The following is an 18,817-nucleotide window of genomic DNA, read 5'->3' on the forward strand; positions in this document are numbered from 1 at the left end:
GTTATGTATATTTTCACAATATGTAAGTATATCTAGAATAACTTACTCTATATATGTGTTTTACACTATTTGACTATCTTTATTCTTATCATTTATATACATATTTGAAGATGATCCCAATTCCCATTGACACTGAATCTTCACAATACGTATATTTGAAAGTTTGTCTAGTCTTTCATAGTGTGTATATTTGTATGTATATCTTTTACTACGTAATATGTATAACTGAATGTATATTTATTTATTTATAAGATATGTATCTGAGTATATCTAAAACATTTCATAATATATATTTAACTGTATAAATGATACTTATATGATTATATCTCAATACACATGAGCGTAAATAACTGATGCGAGTAAATATTTTTAGTTGATAGGGTACTCTTTGTCCATACAGTACCTCGAGCAAAATTTGCATGTGCGAAAATGAAAAATAGACACTATTATTCAAGCTTACGTATTATGATCAATAGCAACTTAAAATTAAATTAATACAATAATTAATATTAAAAGGATTGTGTTGGACAACTTCCAATAACTTTAAATGACATAATACTCAGCAAATCTCAAATGATGCCAGAATATTTTGTCCTCTTTTAATACCCAAGCATTTAGAATTCTATATAAAAAATACGTATATAATAAAGAAAAAAAGATGCTGATTTTCTTGAGACATAATCATGCTACATCTCAATCGACCCTACCAAACAAAAAAAGATATTAACAATAATCACATAAATATAAATTTGTTTCAATTAATTTGACAAAAAATGTAACAAACTAGTCAATTAGTTTTGTAGTTTCTTGTAAAATAAATAAATTATGAGAGATCTTTATATTTACAATAAAAACTAAGATATCTGAAAAGTCATATTCTTCTCCGTTGTAGCTAAATGGTAAAAAGACTAAATAAAGATTAAAAAAGGGGTCCTTGGGGTGGGGTGGGGGGGGTGGGGATAATATGATGTTCCATCAATCATATGAATATTTTGGGAAATGTTCATTCAACAAATGGGCCCTTTTAAAATGGAGTTTTGAAGAATCAACTACATTTTTCTTCATAAGATTCCAAGTTTTCAATACTTTTTTCTCCATTTGCTCATTGGATTCTTTATGCATTATAATTTGTAAAAAATTAGCTAGGTTGGCCCCATGAGCTTACAACTCTTTCATGATGACTACTTTCAATTTTATAGTCACTAAATGCTTCTCGTATTATTAATTTGATGGGTCCTTAATTAATTATACAAATAAAAAGAAAATGTGAAAAAATAGAGAATAATGATTTTATAAACTTAGGAAGATTTTCTTGGGTCCAAGAGATTAGATTTGTCTCTTCCTTTGCCACTCCTTCCAATAACACAAAGAATTGTGTCCAAATTATGGAGTAATAGACTATGGAGTAGGAGATAGTGACTTTACCCTAAAATATTAATATTAGATAGTGATGCTGAGGTCACAAGTCACTAAATAAATAGTGGTTTATGGAAACTCTTATTTTCATCTCCTCAATAATATACCCTTTATTCTATTTTATTAATTAAACTAGTATATTTTGTAATTACTTTCTCTAATTTTAAATAAATATATTTTGAAAAAAAAATAAAAGAAGAAGAAAAAGAAGTTTCTATTATTATTTTGCTTCAAATTAGTATAGTCTTAATAAAATGCGACATTTTGAAAAAATAAACTATAGTTTAGAAAATATAACTATATGATTAAATTATTAAAAAAGACAGTACTTGAAAGACAGATGATGCATAAGAAGATGTACACACAAAATTGCAATCTTAATAAGAAGATGTACACACAAAATTGCAATCTTAATAATTGTGGGATTTCAAGGACTACCATCTTTTACTATTATTTTATTTTTTTTAGTATATATTATTATTATTTTCACTCACTTTATTGATCATAATGTCACAACTGTTCTAAAATTCAGAATTTTAGTAGTAGGTCATGACATTCCCTCATAGTTTTGAATAGGCGAAATCATTTTGATATGATTTTTCTCCACGGGTGATTGATTCGATATTATTTTTTCAATTGAGATTTCATAATATTTTAACTTGATTTCAGTGTTACTTTTGTCTTAATTTGGAAATAGGTGACTAGGACAATAATACACTCTATGACTATATAGTTTTCTAAACGGATTTCTTAGCAGAGAGGACAACAAATTAATTAAGTGGTGATGATTAACTAATTGGTAGTAAATGCCATCAAAATAGCTAACTTTTACTCAATCATTGGAATCTAAATTGTCCTCTAAATATCTCTAAGATAAAAAGTTAACCCAAATTAAAGGTGAATGAATGAAGTGGCTTTCCCTTTTTCTAAACTTTTCTTTTAATCATATATGGTGATTTTGACTCACAGAAAAAAGTTGTAATCTTTTAGTCATATTATTAATTGTCAAGTAAATTCTTAAACAAGCAATTTTAAGAACAAACGTACACGTTAATACATGTCACCCTTTTTATTGGATTTTTGGTTTATTGTTTGTTTAATTAAATTAAACCTTATAATTACCTACTAATTAAGTGTGTTTATATATAATTTGTAGTTATGTTGGTGTCTGGTTTTCTGGTCTTGATTCCTTAATTGGGGGGTTGGGTAATTGAAATAAAGTAGAAGTAGAAGAACTAGGTAGAAAAAGATTTTGGTCCTGATTTTTATGAGTTTAATGTTGGAGATGACCCTCTCACTTTGAAAGAAGCATTATCTTCATATGATTCCAGTTTTTGGAAAGAAGTTGTAAGTGATGAAATGGAATCACTGATTTCTAATAAAATTTGGAAGTTAGTTGATTTACCACCGGGTTGTAAAACTATTGGTTGCAAATGGGTCTTAAGAAAAAAGTTGAAACTGGATGGATCTATTGATAAATATAAGGCAAGACTATAGTTGCAAAAGGTTTTAAACAACTAGAAGGCCTATAATTTTTTGATACTTTTTCACCGGTAACAAGAATTACATCCATAAGACTTTTAATTGTTATGGCTGCAATTTTTGATTTACTTTCATCAAATGGATGTAAAAACTATTTTTTTAAGTGGAGACCTAAATGAGGAAATTTATATGGAACAACCCGAGTCTTTTGTTGAAGCAGGCCAAGAAAGGAAAGTGTGTAAACTTACTAAATCCCTATATGGCTTGAAACAAGCACCAAAATAATGGCATGAAAAGTTTGATTCCTGCATGATTGAAAATCGGTTTAAAACAAATGAGTGTGATAAGTGCATATATCATAAGTCATGAAATAATTCACATGTGATTATTTGCCTATATGTTGATGATTTTTTGATCTTTGGCTCTAACATGAATGTTGTTATTGATGAAGCTAAGAATATTATTAGCAGCCATTTTGATATGAAAGATCTTGGTGAGGCAAATGTTATTCTTTGGAATAAAAATAACAAGAACATGAGATGGAATTTTCCTTGACCAGTCATTATGTTGAGAAAATTTTGAAAAAATATAACTTTCTTGATTGCAAGCATGTTGCAACTCCTTTTGATTCAAGTGTTCACGTATTTCCTGTTGAAAGTGAAAATGATGTAATAAGTCAAAAGGAATATGCTAGCATAATCGGAAGTTTGAGGTATGTGACTGATTGCACTAGGTCTGATATTGCATATGCAGTAGGAGTACTTGGCAGGTTTACAAGCAAGCCAGGTAATGAACATTGGCATGCTATAACAAGAGTTATGAAATATTTAATTAGAACAAAAAATTGTGGTTTGTTCTATAAAAAATATCATGTTATACTTTAAGGCTTTTGTGATGCAGATTAGAACACTTTATCAGGTGATTCTTGTTCTACCACTGGTTATGTCTTTACTTTAGGTGGTGGTGCTGTTTGTTGGAGATCAAAAAAGTAAACTATTATTGCTAACTCTACCATGGAGGCTGAACTAATTGCTTTAGCTTCAGCTAGTCAGGAAGCGAATTGGTTAAGAAATTTGTTATTTGAAATACCTTATTTGAAAAACCAATTCCTCTTATTTTAATTCATTGTGATAGCACTGCTGCGATTAGTAGAGTTCAAAATCGTTACTACAAAGGTAAATCCAGACTTATAAGAAGTAAACATAGTAATGTAAGATCGTATTTGACAAATGGTACCATCAATGTTGATTATGTCAAATCTTGTGATAATCTTGCAGATCCTCATACTAAGGCCTTAACAAGAGAAACGGTATGGAGCACATCGAGGGGGATGGGATTGAAGCCTATAAATCCTTGAGTCATATATGAGGAAACCCAACCTGGGGACTAGAGATCCTATAACCAAGTTCAAAGGGAAAAACTAATCATATGATGACTTGTTATGAAAAATGCACTATCTTTTTATTCCCTCCCTATGATGTGAGTGCATTGTTTCTTGTAATTTGTGAAAGTTGAGTTGATAAAACTCTTAATGAATATATGTAGCCCGTATGGGTGGAGTGTTAAGCTTACATGAGCACTCTCGACAGATTTCACCTAAGTGAGTGTGGAAGTAGGTCGCTTCCTATGAGAATTTGGCTTATTCTCAAAAGCACTCATGAAACCGGGATAACACATGACCATAACGTGATGGCTTTTAAAGCTTATGTCAACATCTTGATTATTATGTGTGAGCAGTGATATTTTATTTCCCTTAAGCAGTCATAGTTCAAGTCTGAGACCACTACAACTCTGGAGTAAACATTATTGTTTCACTAATTGGAAGTTCAATGCAGAGGACACATTCATTATGCATAGTAGTCTTCCTTCAACTGATGTTAGTGTAGGGGCATTTTAATATTAAAAGAAATATTGCATTTTTTAAAAAAAGAACTAGGTAGTGACAAAATATTTTGTTCAATCTTTTGACCCCCACTATTTTTAGAATCAAAAGGAAACCTATTTTCATAAAAAATAGTATTACCTGATTCTATCACAATATTATCTTCAAGATTAAAAAATCTATAGGCTATTTAAAGCATAACCAAGAAAAGTACAATTAATAACTTTCTTACCCAATTTTGTAATCTTGGGATCCATTAGCCTCACAAAGGTTAGACAACCCCAAACTCTTAGATATCATAAACTTGGATTGTAACCTTTCCACAATTCAAAAGGTGTCAGTTTAGATTTTTTATGAGGCACACGATTCAACACATAACAAGCAATTAAAATAGCTTCACCCCAAAAATTTAAAGGTGCATGTGACTCAATAAGCATGGCATTAGTCAATTCAACCAAAGTTCTATTTTTTCCTTTCCGCTACTCCATTAGATGAAGAAGAGTAAGGAGGAGTAGTTTCATGAATTATTCCCAATGATCTAACAAAAGAATTAAACTCATTTGACTCATATTCACAGCCTCTATCACTTCTAATTCTTTTTATTTTTCTTCCAAACTGATTTTCAACCTCATGGAGATAAGTTTTGAAATTTTCAAAAGCATCACTTTTATTTTTCATCAAGTAAACATATGCAAACTTAGAAAAATCATCAATGAAAGTGATAAAATATCTATTACCTCCACGAGTTAAAATTCCACCAAGTTCACAAATATCAGTATGAACTAATTCTAACAAATTGGTTTTTCTTTCAACTTGAAAATGAGGCCCTTTAGTGATTTTGGCTTTACTACAAGCCTCACACTTTTCAAAATTCTTTTTAATCATTAGGATTAATCCTAAACTACTCATGATTCCAACATAACGATCATTAATATGACACAAACGAGCATGCCAAAAATTGGTAGAAGAAAAACATATAAACAGAAGTAGAAACTTTATTCATTTCAACATTCAGTTTGAACATCCCATCACATGCATACCCCTTTCCCACAAAAATACCCTTCTTCACTATTACATATTAATCAGATTCAATAATCTGTTTAAAGCCTACTTTATTAAGAAGAAAACTAGACATCAAATTTTTCCGCATAGGAGTATAAAGTACATATTTCAAAGTTAATACCCTTCAAGAAGTAAAACACAATTCGACATCTCCCTTTCCAAGCACTTGAGTAGTGTGAGCATCACCAAGCATGATGGTTTTGGGCTCCTCAAAATGAGTATATTTCTTAAACCAGTTTTTGTCATAATAGACATGACGGTTTGCACCAGAATCTGTCCACCATCCATCAACATTCTCAACCATGTTTATGTCGGTAATCACCGCCACAAAAGGTTCTTCAGTAACGTTTGCTTGAGGGTTAGGACCACATTTCCGAAATCTGCAAAATCGAGCAATATGCCCACTCTTGCCACAAACAAAGCATGGTCCCTTGTCTTGAACTTGTTGATTTTGTGCTTGGATATTTTCACCATTATTTTTTTAAAATTTTTTCTTCTTAGGCTTCAAAGAAGTATTTTTGTGAGTTTCAAGAGTAGCATTATTTGAAGTAATTAAATTTACTTTCGTTGTGATGTTGCTCTCTTCTTTTTGTAAAAGTGCATCTTGGCCCCTTGCCTCTTCACCATCATACTTTTCCACTTTCTCATGATGAGTAATAAGTTCATCATCATCCATGGAGGTATCATCAACTTTATTAGGATTCTTCTCAGTTAACACATAAGAAACATTGAGAAGATTTAAGTAGAAAAGTACTTTACCTTTCCATCTCTTAAAATGGTTACCACTGAACCGAAATGGCTTGTTAAGGTCTCCCATCTTGACATCCGTGGTTTTTTCAATTGTAGTCATTCTGAATCTCCTTAAAATTGTTAGTGAAAACTTACAAGATAACAAAAATACATGATTACAATTGAAAATAAAATGAAGAAAATAAATCTCTTCAGGCTGAGGCGCGGATATCTCGCTTTCTTTAAGGAGATTCAAGTCCATTGCATCAAATGTTTTCACCGATCCAACAGTAGTTCTTCTTGACTTGTCCCCTTTAGGATACAACAACCTAATCACAATATATAACTCTGGACAAGAGTTGAGTCCAAAGCTCCACAACAAGAACACCTCCCTTCAACTAATAAGAACTCTCTTTTTGACAAACATTTATGCACTCTATATTTTTCTTATATATGTTGTGTGTTTCAAACCAAATGAAGACCATCACTATTTATACTAGAAGAAGTCTTCCTAGCAATGAATAGGAAGATAAATGGTGTGTTGTAAATAGTAAAGATAATGATCTTAGGAGTTACATATATTACAAGGTATAATGGAGGAATAAAGAGTAAGAAGTAAATGGGATAATAGGCTAACAACCACCAACGCCTTGCACCTGCTGCAGTTGCACCAAGGAATCAGTAACATATGCAATTACTCTTAGGGATGGCAAAGGGGCGGGGCGGGTTGAAGTGGGTTTTTTAAAAATCAATGTAGGACGGGGCGGGTTGCGGGTATATGTGATTTTATGTGGGTTCAAACTTAATTTTAACTTTTTATCTGTTATAAAAGTGATAGGAAATAAATTCTTTAAAGTACTAAAATAGTCAAGATAGTAAATGAAAATGACTCAATAAAAAATAATATAATTTCTTACATGTTTCCCAATTGACCTCTAAAAAATAAAATTTTAAGTCACTATCCTACTAATTACTAAATTAATACAACTTAATGAAAAATAAATTTATTTTTGTGAATTTTATTTTTAATATCAAACTAATCTAGAAAAAAAATATATAAAAAATTATGCAGGGCGTGTTGAAAATAAAAAAAAAATTATTATGCGGGATAAATTAATTTTTTTACGAATTAAGCTTAACCCACTCCGCCCCGCCCCACAATGCCCCATTGCCATCCATAATTACTCTTATGGAGTAATGCACCAATTTAATGGTCCAAATGGCAGCAACAAATGCAAAGTCAACCAATGCATTATTCTAATGCAATAATGCAAACGGTCAGTGTGGCAATGCAAAAAATGCAATATTTCTTTTAATATTAAAATGCCCCTACACTAACAGAAACCAACTACAACTACAAATACATAATACTCTCTCCATTCATGTTTATTTATTCGTATTTGACTTGACACATTTTAAAAATATACTCCTTTTATCCTTAATTACTTGTCCATTTTTCATTTTTTAGTTGTTCCTAATTACTTATCCATTTCGACAAATCAAGAAAGGACAAATATTTTTTACCTATTATACCCTCAATTAATTACTTTGAAAGAAAATAGTTTTTCTTGAAAATCTTAAACTTTTAACTCATTCACTTCATAATTAATAAGGGTAAAATGGTAAACTCACTATGTCAATAATTTTTTTCTTAATAGGTGTGTCAATTCAAAAGTGGACAACTAATTAGAGACAAAGGAAATAATAAATAAGGCAATAATCCTATTATATCATTCATGATTATCATACGTCATCGAATATTGAGAAATAATGAAAATAATTAAAGCATCAATAAAAAGAATATAATATATAAAAATCAAAGTGAAAAATAGACATCTACTTTTATATAGCTAACACAACAATATTATGAGTAATAACTTCTTAGGAAAATGACTTTGTCCCCTTAAAATCCTCCAAAGGAAAAAAGACAAAATCTTGCATTGGATCTTATTGTAAAAAAAAAGATAGTATTTCTTCTTTTTTTTAAAAAACTAAGTAATAAAAATCTACACACAACAGCATAAAAAAATCAACAACAGACTGTCAGTTACTTTTATATTTTTACTCCACCACGTAAGGTGGAAGTTTTGTCATTTGAATTAGTCGAGTCAGCAACATCAAATACCTTATGATTATATCAAAAGTATGGGAAAAAGGTATTATAATTGCGATGATCTTCTTGAAGCTGCAAAAACAGAAGAGAGAAGTATTGAAAATAATTCTATAAATTATTAATTTCGTTTTTGAACTATTGATAGAATTAAAAACACCCGAGAGTTCAGGGGTGAATGATGAAAATAGTGCAAACTCGAATTATGTGTATGATATGAACATTCTGAGCTTTGCAATTATGATACGTTGAGAAATTACACAGACGATGGATGTTTTATGACTTTTTTTGTCAGTGTAAAAGAAGAAAAGAAAAAGAAACATGTACACTTGTAATTTTCCTCTAATAGCACTCCCACAAAAACGGCTCATCAAGCCGAAACATCCCGCTATCGGCTCCAACCAGCTGCCACGTCGAAATCGGGTATTGGTACCGGTCATTTTGGTCCACTCTATCGATGGTAAGATCCGGTAGATCAAAAAACGGGTCATCGTGATCCATTGATGGAGAATTCAGTAATTCTTGCGAGGCTAAATTAGTCGAGGAATGCGAGCTATGCAGCTCGGTTAATTGACTATTCTCCTCTAGAAATGTGGTGGCGGCTGCAGCTTTGGCGGCTGCGGCTTGGATGTCTTTAGGGGAAGTGGAAGCGGGTCGAGGGAGTTGATCGGCTAAATGAGGGAAATTAAGGTAAGCCGAATCCCCCTTGATGGCTAAAGCCGCAACATCATGAGCTCGAGCTGCCATTTCAGCAGTGGGATAAGTCCCTAGCCAAATTCTTGATTTTTTTCTTGGTTGTCTAATTTCAGACACCCATTTTCCCCAATTCCTCTTACGAACTCCTCTATAAGTCGGATGCTTTTCATCAACAACCCCTTCATTTTTTCGTCTGATTTTCGTGTTATTCCCATCTTGAATTTTTTTTGAACTTTTCTTGGATTTGCACTTGTAATGATCATTTGATGAGGTTTTTGCAATGCTCTCATGGAAACAATTAGATGAAGTAGAAGAAGTTGAAGTAGAACTTAAACAATTGTTATTAGAACAACAACTTGTAAATGATGAAGTTGTAGTAGAACTAGAGATGGAGAATTCATTATGATCTTCCATTGTGATTTTATTTTTCTTTCTAGTGATGTATAATCTTAATAATAATAATAATAATAATACAAATGGTTGTGTTTGTGTTGGTTTAAATAAAGGAAAGGAAAGGAAAAGGAAATAAAGAAGAATGGGACCTTATTGCCACAAGGGTATCTACAGTTCACTTGTTTTGTTAACCATGTGGCTATTTGCTTTGCTTATTTTGTAAACATATATTCTTTTTTTCTTTTTTCTTTCTCTTTTACTTTTTGTATTAATTAGTAGTAGTACTATTGTTTTCCTATTGATAAAGAGAAAAAAAGAGGAAATCATTAGAGCATTATTTTCATTTTCCATAATCTAGAATGTTTTGGCACCTTGCATACTTAACATAGCAGCCACATATACTTTCTCCGATTTACTTTTACTTGTTCAATATTAACTTGATATAAGAACCAATAAATAGAATTAATTTTACTATATATAACACTATATGAATATGATAAATTATTTCTTAATTTTCTAAACTGAACAAATAAAAATAAACACATATTTTTAATACAATAGACAAATAAAAATAAACAAGAGTCTGCTAATGCAATTAGCTCATTAAAAATCATACAATTCACATGAAATTAAACTAGTTGACCTAGGGCCCTATTGTAGGGTATCCATGTCTTTCATTGAGATCTTGTGTCGCACCAAATAAGATTTATTCACGAAATTTCATATGTACTAACATCAAAATAATGACTATATTAAGTACCAAGTAATTAACAAGAAATTGAATGGCTTCGTTAACAAAAAAAAAAATTGACCATGGATAAAATTATCGGAAAAAGGTCAAAATTGTCCTCGAATTATATGAAATAGATCATTTATATCCTTCATTACATTTTGGGATAAAAAATGTCCCTGCTGTTATCCTAAGAGACCACAAATACCCTCAAGAGTTAACACCCCAAAATTTTGTTGACGTGGCAAGCCACGTGGGACTAATCCTTCCACCTAAGCGTTGCCAACTAGGATTCACTACAAAAGAACTAGACCTTTAGCGGCAACAACAGTCGCCACAAAAGCCCAGAAAATCGTCACTAAAAGTTTTTAACATTAAATTCTAATTTTGTGTTTTTTTCTTCATTGTTTTTAAAAAACCAATTATGATATCGATTAAGGAGGAGTTTGAAGACACTATATGTTTCATTTTTATGCCATATGTAAATGTATAAAATGTACAATGATGCATTATATATATATAGTAGGAGATTTGAATCGAGAAGTAATTTAGATTATTTTTCGTAATAATATTGGATGTTTTTAATATGGATATTGCAAGTTATTTATTTTAGAAAATTAGGTCGCAATCGAAAATTAATTATCATATTTTTTTGTTGAAAAAATAGGTTTTACTAGCGAATGGTTGTTGGAGCCTTAGTCGCCACTAAAAATCACTCATAACCTTTAGTGGCAATATTTTGGGATTTTGTGGCGACTTTGTCGCCACTAAAAGTCAAGTTCTTTTGTAGTGAATCTTAGTTGGCAATGCTTAGGCGGAGGGATTAGTCCCATGTGGCTTGCCACGTCACTAAAAAATTGGGGTGTTAACTCTTGAGGGTATTTGTGGTCTCCTGGGATAACTGCGGGGGTATTTCTGATCCCAAAATATAATGGAGGGTATAAGTGGTCTATTTCGCATAGTTCAAGGGCAATTATGACCCTTTTCCGTAAAATTATTAACTAATGATATTTCTTATTTCTATTCAATAACACATGAATAGTTTCTTAAGATCATTGATTAAGAGATTGTTGATTTTAAGTTACTCAATTTGACACTTTCACTTTCAATTTCGCGAAATAATGCTCCTTTGACTTCAACAAATTGCTTTGTTTATTACCATAAAAAAACGCTCGATCAGGCAGCTTGGAAATTTATTAGTATTAATGTCCATTAATCACTCATCTAAATTTAGTAAAATAATAAAAAATAAATTATGTTCCTTTTTTCTTTAGTTTCTAGTATGATACATTTGGTGATAAATTTTATAAATTAGAAATATAGTTAGTTGTAGTTGGCAATGTCAGGCTATTAAATAGTAGGTTAAGAATATTACCATTTGCTTCCACTCTGGCAAACTAGGAGATTTACCTAATCACTTTTTGTTCTTTTCTATCAATTGATTTCATTGTAAATTATATTCAACAAACATGAAAATCAAATAATCCAATATTAAAACTGTTGGAAACAGAAGTTGACCAATCAAATGCACACTATAGAAGAATAATAATTATTTAAATAGAATTATTGAGCAAATAAAATTCTTCCATGTTGCAATAAAAATGTTTAATTGTGATTTATATTTAGGAAAAAGACAACAAAATGGAACATCAATACACATGACTAACATTAACATATTGTGTTTTGTGAAAACATTGAATCAATTAATCAAGACTTTTTGGAACTTCTCAAAAATTGGTGAATAAAAATTAAAATTCTTTAAAATTATAATATTTTTTTAAAAAAACAATTACCACACATGGGTCACATGTAGTGGGTCCAAAATCCAGTTGAAAAAGTGGGTCCTCCCACCAGATTTTGTTTTCCAAATTGCACTTGTTAATTGGAACAAATAGTTTGAATTTTCTTTTAAATGTTTTTCATGAAAATAAGTGAAATATTTTAATATATTATTTTGTGTTCAGTACGTAAGTAAAATATTATGAAAGTGAAGGTGAAAATGATTGGAGGATTAGGAAGTTGGGTAGAATGTCATTTGTTAAATTTTATTTTTTTTCTTATATTGAAAAATCCATTCTCTTTTTTTTTAGAAAGAAATATTTTTTGAAAAATTAATAAAAAATTCAAAAATATATTTGAACACACAATTAATTTACTTGTAACTATCTATCCACTTTTCATGTGTTGATAATGACCCAGTGGGAAATGGAAAAAATTAGTGGTTATTAGAATTTTATTTATGGAATTGTAAATATCTACATACTTTATTACCCTATGCTCCACTAGTAGTACTTCATTGTCATTTTGCTGTGAATTTCTGTGGTACCTTTCATATAATATTCCATCAAATTAAAATTGACAGAATTGTCATGATTCATGAGCTAATTTAATTTTCACGTTTTAGGCGAGGGTCCTCCAAATATCTTTAGGTGAAAAATTATAATGTTTATATATAATTAAATAATATATATATATATATAATGTTTACTTTTCAGCTCTTTTATGTGTTTATTTTAGTATATTTTGAATTTTCTTAGTGAAAATTTTGACACTGCTATTGTGTATATCATCGTCGTTTAACAAATAGTGCATATTTACACTAATCGTTTAACAAATTATGCATATTAATTTATCTATTTTGTTAATAGATTGAATAAAAGATATATCCTAAAATCAATTTTTTAATTTAAAAAATATTACGTGACTTTTAAAAATTACCGCACATATTTTCTTTATCCATTCAGACTAAACCCAACTAAAAAAACACAATCCCTCTTTTATTCAAATCTGACCCAAACTTATTTTATGACTGAGGTCTGAGAAGAAGAGGAATTAAGTTGTTTTCATTTGGATTAGATTGGGAGGGTAAAGAATACATGTAAGGTAATTTTTGAAAGAAACATGACATTTTTTTTTAATTTTAAAAAATTAATTTTAGATTAAATACTCTTGAATTATTTATTACTTATAAAATTTATTTTTAGAAGTTATTAAAATAAAATCTATTTATTTTATAGGACGTTAAAAGGCTTTATCCATAAAGTACCAAGAAACTAATTAAGGGGTCATTTGGTTGAGTGTATTAACAAAATTAAAGTATGTATAATTTTGTGTATTAGTAGTACTTTGTTTATTATATTTTTTTTATGTTATGTTCATTAGTTATATACTCTATTATGTATCGAGAAGTGTATTACTAATTCCGGTCCATGAATTTTTGGGTATTAGTAATATAAAGAGATTTAATGCATGCATTAGCATGGTTAAAGGCATAATTACCCCTCAAAATTTCCCCAACATTTTTTTCATCATAACTGTGGATTGGAGGATATTTTTTATAAATAAATATTCTTATACAATGCATTATATTTTTTGGGGAACTTTCGCAAATAGCCACTACAATAAATTTAATTATGCTTCATAGCTATAGTTTGCATATTTATGAGCTGTAACCACAGTTTAAGTTGCCTCATTTGTATAATTCACGGGTACATGTGTATAATTCTGTCATTTTTGTATAAACTCGAAATAACAAATTTATACAATTACAAACATCAGAAATGTAAACAATTATACAAATTATATTACACGAATTCCGAACTATACAAAAGTTATACAAATTATATTATACAAATTTCGAATTATACAAAACAAAAAAGCTGAGCCACGTAATTATAGCTAAAAGTAGGCCTCAAATTGTAACTAAGGCAAACTATAGCTATGTTAACTAATTAACTAGTGTATGTTTGCTTATACATATAATTTTCCCTTATTTTTAATATATCAAATCAAATAATGTATACGAAATAATCTATATATAATTAAAGATATAATTAATGTAAATATAACTAATACAAATCATTATTATTATAAGGATTACTAATTTAATATTATTTTTATATACCTTACCAAATGATAAAAAAAAAAAATCACTAATCAATGGTACAAGATGATATTAGCTAACAGCTATATAATACTAGCAAATAAATCGATAATAGAGATTGAACACAAAAAGTGATGTGAGATATTAAGGGAGCTCTATCATTTTATAGGATTTAGGATTATACTATGTCACTATATATTCATGATCCATATTTTAATGTCTATCCAAAGTACTTTATTCGAAATAAATTCGCTAAATAATTATAGAACTAAGTCTCTAGAGATATTACTCTTACTTTTATAGATCTATCTTATTATTTCATTTATTGGTAATTAAAGGTTTGTGCCAAGTTAATTCTCTAATAAATGGACTGAGGAAGTACTTGTTATTTTATAAGTTCAAGATAAAATTAATTAATTCTTTTTAAAATTTTATTTTTAGTAGTAATTATTCTTAAAGACTATTAATATCTTAATTATGACATTTAAATAGAATAAATATTTAATAAAGAGAGATTAGTATATCTTAAGGCATAAATAAAAAGAAAAGAGTCAAGCACCTCTTTTAATTAATATTTTATTAAGAAATGTGTAAATGAAAAACATGATAAATATTTTAATTTGAAACGGAGGAAATAACTACTACTCACTACTATTTAATGAGTGCCATGATATATAACTAGTCCCCCTGTCTCAATAATCAAAATTTATTAGTATTATCACTAAATCGCGAATAAATATAAAATTGCTTTTAAATAGCTAATTAATAAAATATGATATTTTTGAGATATATGACAAAAATATGAAGACTATTGATAAATAAAGATGTAAAATTTGGCTATGCATTTTAAAAGAAATGTTAAGTGATATTAATTCGGACCTCACAATATTCATAAATAGTAAATATGCAATACTATAACTTGTTGTTTGAGTGCTCAAACTACTTATTTCTTTAAACGAAAAGAAACTATTAAGCATCATTCATTTATTAAAAAGTTTGAGGATCAACACTATTAACAAAAGAATTTGAACAAATATCTTAGGAAATATCTACTAGCGAACACTGACCGTTAGGCGTTAAGCGTATTTAGAGCTTATAGTAGGACGTATGATTTACATAACTAAGTCTCACACGTGTGCCTTGAGACATTTTGCCAGTGTCCCGCCTCGAACTGAGTCCCAAAGTTGTCTTTTAAAACACTGCTAGCAAGTATGTTTGATTGATATAATTGAATATTCTTGATATATAATTTTTAGAACTTATACTAAGTATAGATCATATTTTATGTTTTTTTTAAAAAATAAAATAAAAATATATGATCATCTTGTCTACGCCAAACTTTATATATAATAATAATAATGTTCGACATAGAGAGGAGTGTCATATGATCTTGTCTACGCCAAACTTTATATATATATATATATATATAAATTGGGTTATAATGTTATTTCTCAAATTTAGGATGAAAATAGGTTTCATGATTAGAATATCGTTTGTTCTAATTAGATCATTTAACTTTGAGCTTATAATTTTAAAATGACTACAATTTTATATATTCGGAAGTGTAATTTACTATCTCAGAAATATTGTGACTAAAGTTTTAATATTTCTATTTTCATTTCCTTTCATCACAACATTAAAGTTCAAGCCAACACCACTATAAGAAAAGAAAAAAAAAGAATATAATAAACGAGGTAGTTAAACAACAAAAATTCATAACTAATCCTATATATCGTCGATCAACAATGAATTATATAAAAAAATCATGTTTGCTAATTAATGCTAACACGTTAACGATGAATTTTATACCCAAACTCTTTTTTTCCCTTTGTGTGTGTGTTAGTGACTTTACTTCATGTTTTGACACCATGAAATATTAGAATTCGTAGTCATTATTATTCGTGTATTTTGTTTTGGCTTTTTATCAATGAAAAGTGTTTTGGAAATGTCGATAAATTAAATTAAGGTGAAAAGGGTTGTATCCCAAGTGTGTGATTCTCATACTTCCTCCAAAAATATAGTACAACTATTAATCCCCTTACACATTGCAATTAACCATAATTCATTTAAATATAATTTGATGCATATGGAAGATAAGTGGTCCTTATTCTATACCCTCCACAATTTCAATCTCCTCTTGACTCACAACTTTACATTGAAAAGTAATGTTTGAACTAGGAGAAAAAAAATAAAAAAATTTAAAAATTATATATATGTGTGTGTGTGTGTGTGGTTACAAAATCAAGTTGCAGACCAACTAGCTATCTAATAGAAAAACAAAATGAAGAAGCAAAAGGTGATATGTATTTTGTATTATAGTACGTACCGGCCCCTCCCATATAATCCTAGTTACAGTAGCGCAAATTAAGGGGGGGGGNGGGGGGGGGGATACTACGTATATAGAAAATTGTACAAATAGGTAAAAAAATAAATTCATAAGTATATATTAAATTTTGGTCACCCTTAATGATATTTCTGACTTCACCCGGGGGTTCACTAGAAATATCCATATATGTAAATGATGCTAATATCTTTTGAAGAAAAAGAAAAGGGTAATGTCTAACATAGAAAAAAGAACTAGAATTCTTAATCAAAATTTTGCTCTAGTTATTTATTTATCAAAGTACAAAGAATATAATAACTCTATGGATTGCTGCAATGAGTCCTATTATATCGATCTTGCTAGTTAATTACTTTGAAAATTTTGATGTATAAGTAGTTTCTTTTTTTATAAATGTGGTGTTCAACCGGGTCAACACTTGTGCGCACTATAACAATTTCTTCAAGATACATATTATTTTCAACCAACAAACACATATAGCGCAAATAATAATATCAATAAAGTTATAGGAAGAATGGTGGTTGGAGAGATATTAATTATGGAATATAATTCCACCATCCAATTGAAATGCAAATTAAACATGTTTGAGTTGGGCATTGGGTGTTATGGACCCCCTATATAAATGAATAGTTGGTTTAAAATGAGAGGTGATATAATAAGTGAATAAATGAAATGTTTGTCTCTTTCACCTTAATAATATTAAGAGAAAAATGTCCCTACTCTAGTGAATTCCTTCTTGAACAATGCCAACAAAGAGAGGGAAACTAGACAATCGTCATGAATCCATTGATCTTCTAGCTAGGTTTCACACACACATATGTATATACCAAACTCATTTATATTCATAACCTAACTATGGGCCACTCTATATATATACCAAGGCCCGCCCTGATTGATTTTCCTTCCGTTCACTTTTACTTGTTCAGTATGAAAAATCACCAGATAATACACTATTTTACTGTTACTATCAAGTACTATTCGTTTCTCAACATTCAGATAACTTATAATAATTAAAGATGATATAGTAACATTATTATTTCATTTATTGATTTTTAAAGGATGTACCAAATCAAACATAGACAAGTAGAGATGAACGGAGGGAGTACATGTATACACGAATAAAATTTATGATATGAGTTGATAAAGCTATTTATCTAACTAATACAATCTCATTTATATATTTTTCTCCAAGATATTAGACAACTAACATGCATTGCACATTAAGAGAAGCAGTACCATGTTCGGTAAAACATATTTGTTTGATGAGAACACATGTTATAATTTTAACACATATATATGCAACTAGTAATCAATATTTTTTTTTATTAATCAACTAATTAACTTGAACTTACATTGCTTAATTGGTGATGCTATGGGGACTAATATAGGATGTATTCGTTCGTAATGTTTCGAAGCCTTAATTAATTGATGGATATATTTGTTTGTAAAAGAGGATGATTTTTCGCAAAGATCATTTTTAAATTAAAGTTCTATAAATATTAGAATTCCATAAAAGTAGCTTAAAAAACAAATCCTCTTTATTATTTCTTCCCTATTATGTGTTAGATCTCCGATTCTAGGTCAAAATAGAGCTTGGTCTCGGGTTATGATCATTTCTCCGATCTTGTGGCGAGGTCGGAAATTAGGTCTCAAGTCTCGGGTAGGGCTGGGATCTCAGGTCCCAAGTCAGGGTCGAGGTCGGATCTCCTTAAATCAAGTCAAGGTCAAGTCTCGGGTTCTAAGTCAAAGTTGAGTTTCATGTCTTGAAGTGAGGTCGGCTCTAGAGCCATGGGTTCCAGTTTGAGGTTGAATCTCGAGTTTTGGGTTAAAGTCAAGTCTCGTGTCTCAAGTCGGGTCGAATTTCGAGTCCTGAGTCAGGATCTCAAGATTTGGGTCAAATTAGGTCTCAAGTTTCAAGTTGGGTTTGAATCTCGGGTCTCGAATTAGAATCGGGGTCAAATCTTAAGCCTCAAGTCAAGATTGATTCTTGGATTCAAGGTCAAATTTGAGTCTTGAATTGAGGTCGGCTCTAGATCCTTGGGTTCCAGTTTGGCGTCGAATCTTGAGTTTTGGGTTAAAGTCAAGTCTCGTGT

General features: G+C 29.8%; 2 protein-coding genes across 2 annotated transcripts in view; both read right to left on the minus strand.

The window, feature by feature from the left end:
* LOC125845271 (squamosa promoter-binding-like protein 8) overlaps positions 1–18,817 on the minus strand; it is a 156,369-nt gene that overhangs the window by 135,474 nt on the left and 2,078 nt on the right. The gene's annotated exons all lie outside the window — the stretch shown is intronic.
* Positions 8,894–9,804, minus strand: LOC125845343 (ethylene-responsive transcription factor ERF034-like). The gene has a single exon (XM_049524843.1). The coding sequence runs from the start codon at positions 9,789–9,791 to the stop codon at positions 9,024–9,026; it is 768 nt and encodes a 255-aa protein (XP_049380800.1). The 5' UTR covers positions 9,792–9,804; the 3' UTR covers positions 8,894–9,023.

This window comes from Solanum stenotomum, chromosome 1 (assembly GCF_019186545.1).
Source record: "Solanum stenotomum isolate F172 chromosome 1, ASM1918654v1, whole genome shotgun sequence".
NCBI classification, from domain to species: Eukaryota; Viridiplantae; Streptophyta; class Magnoliopsida; order Solanales; family Solanaceae; genus Solanum; species Solanum stenotomum.

Coding starts and splice junctions, on each gene's coding strand:
- LOC125845343 (XM_049524843.1), bottom strand. CDS start 9,791: ATGGAAGATCATAATGAATTCTCCATCTCTAGTTCTACTACAACTTCA.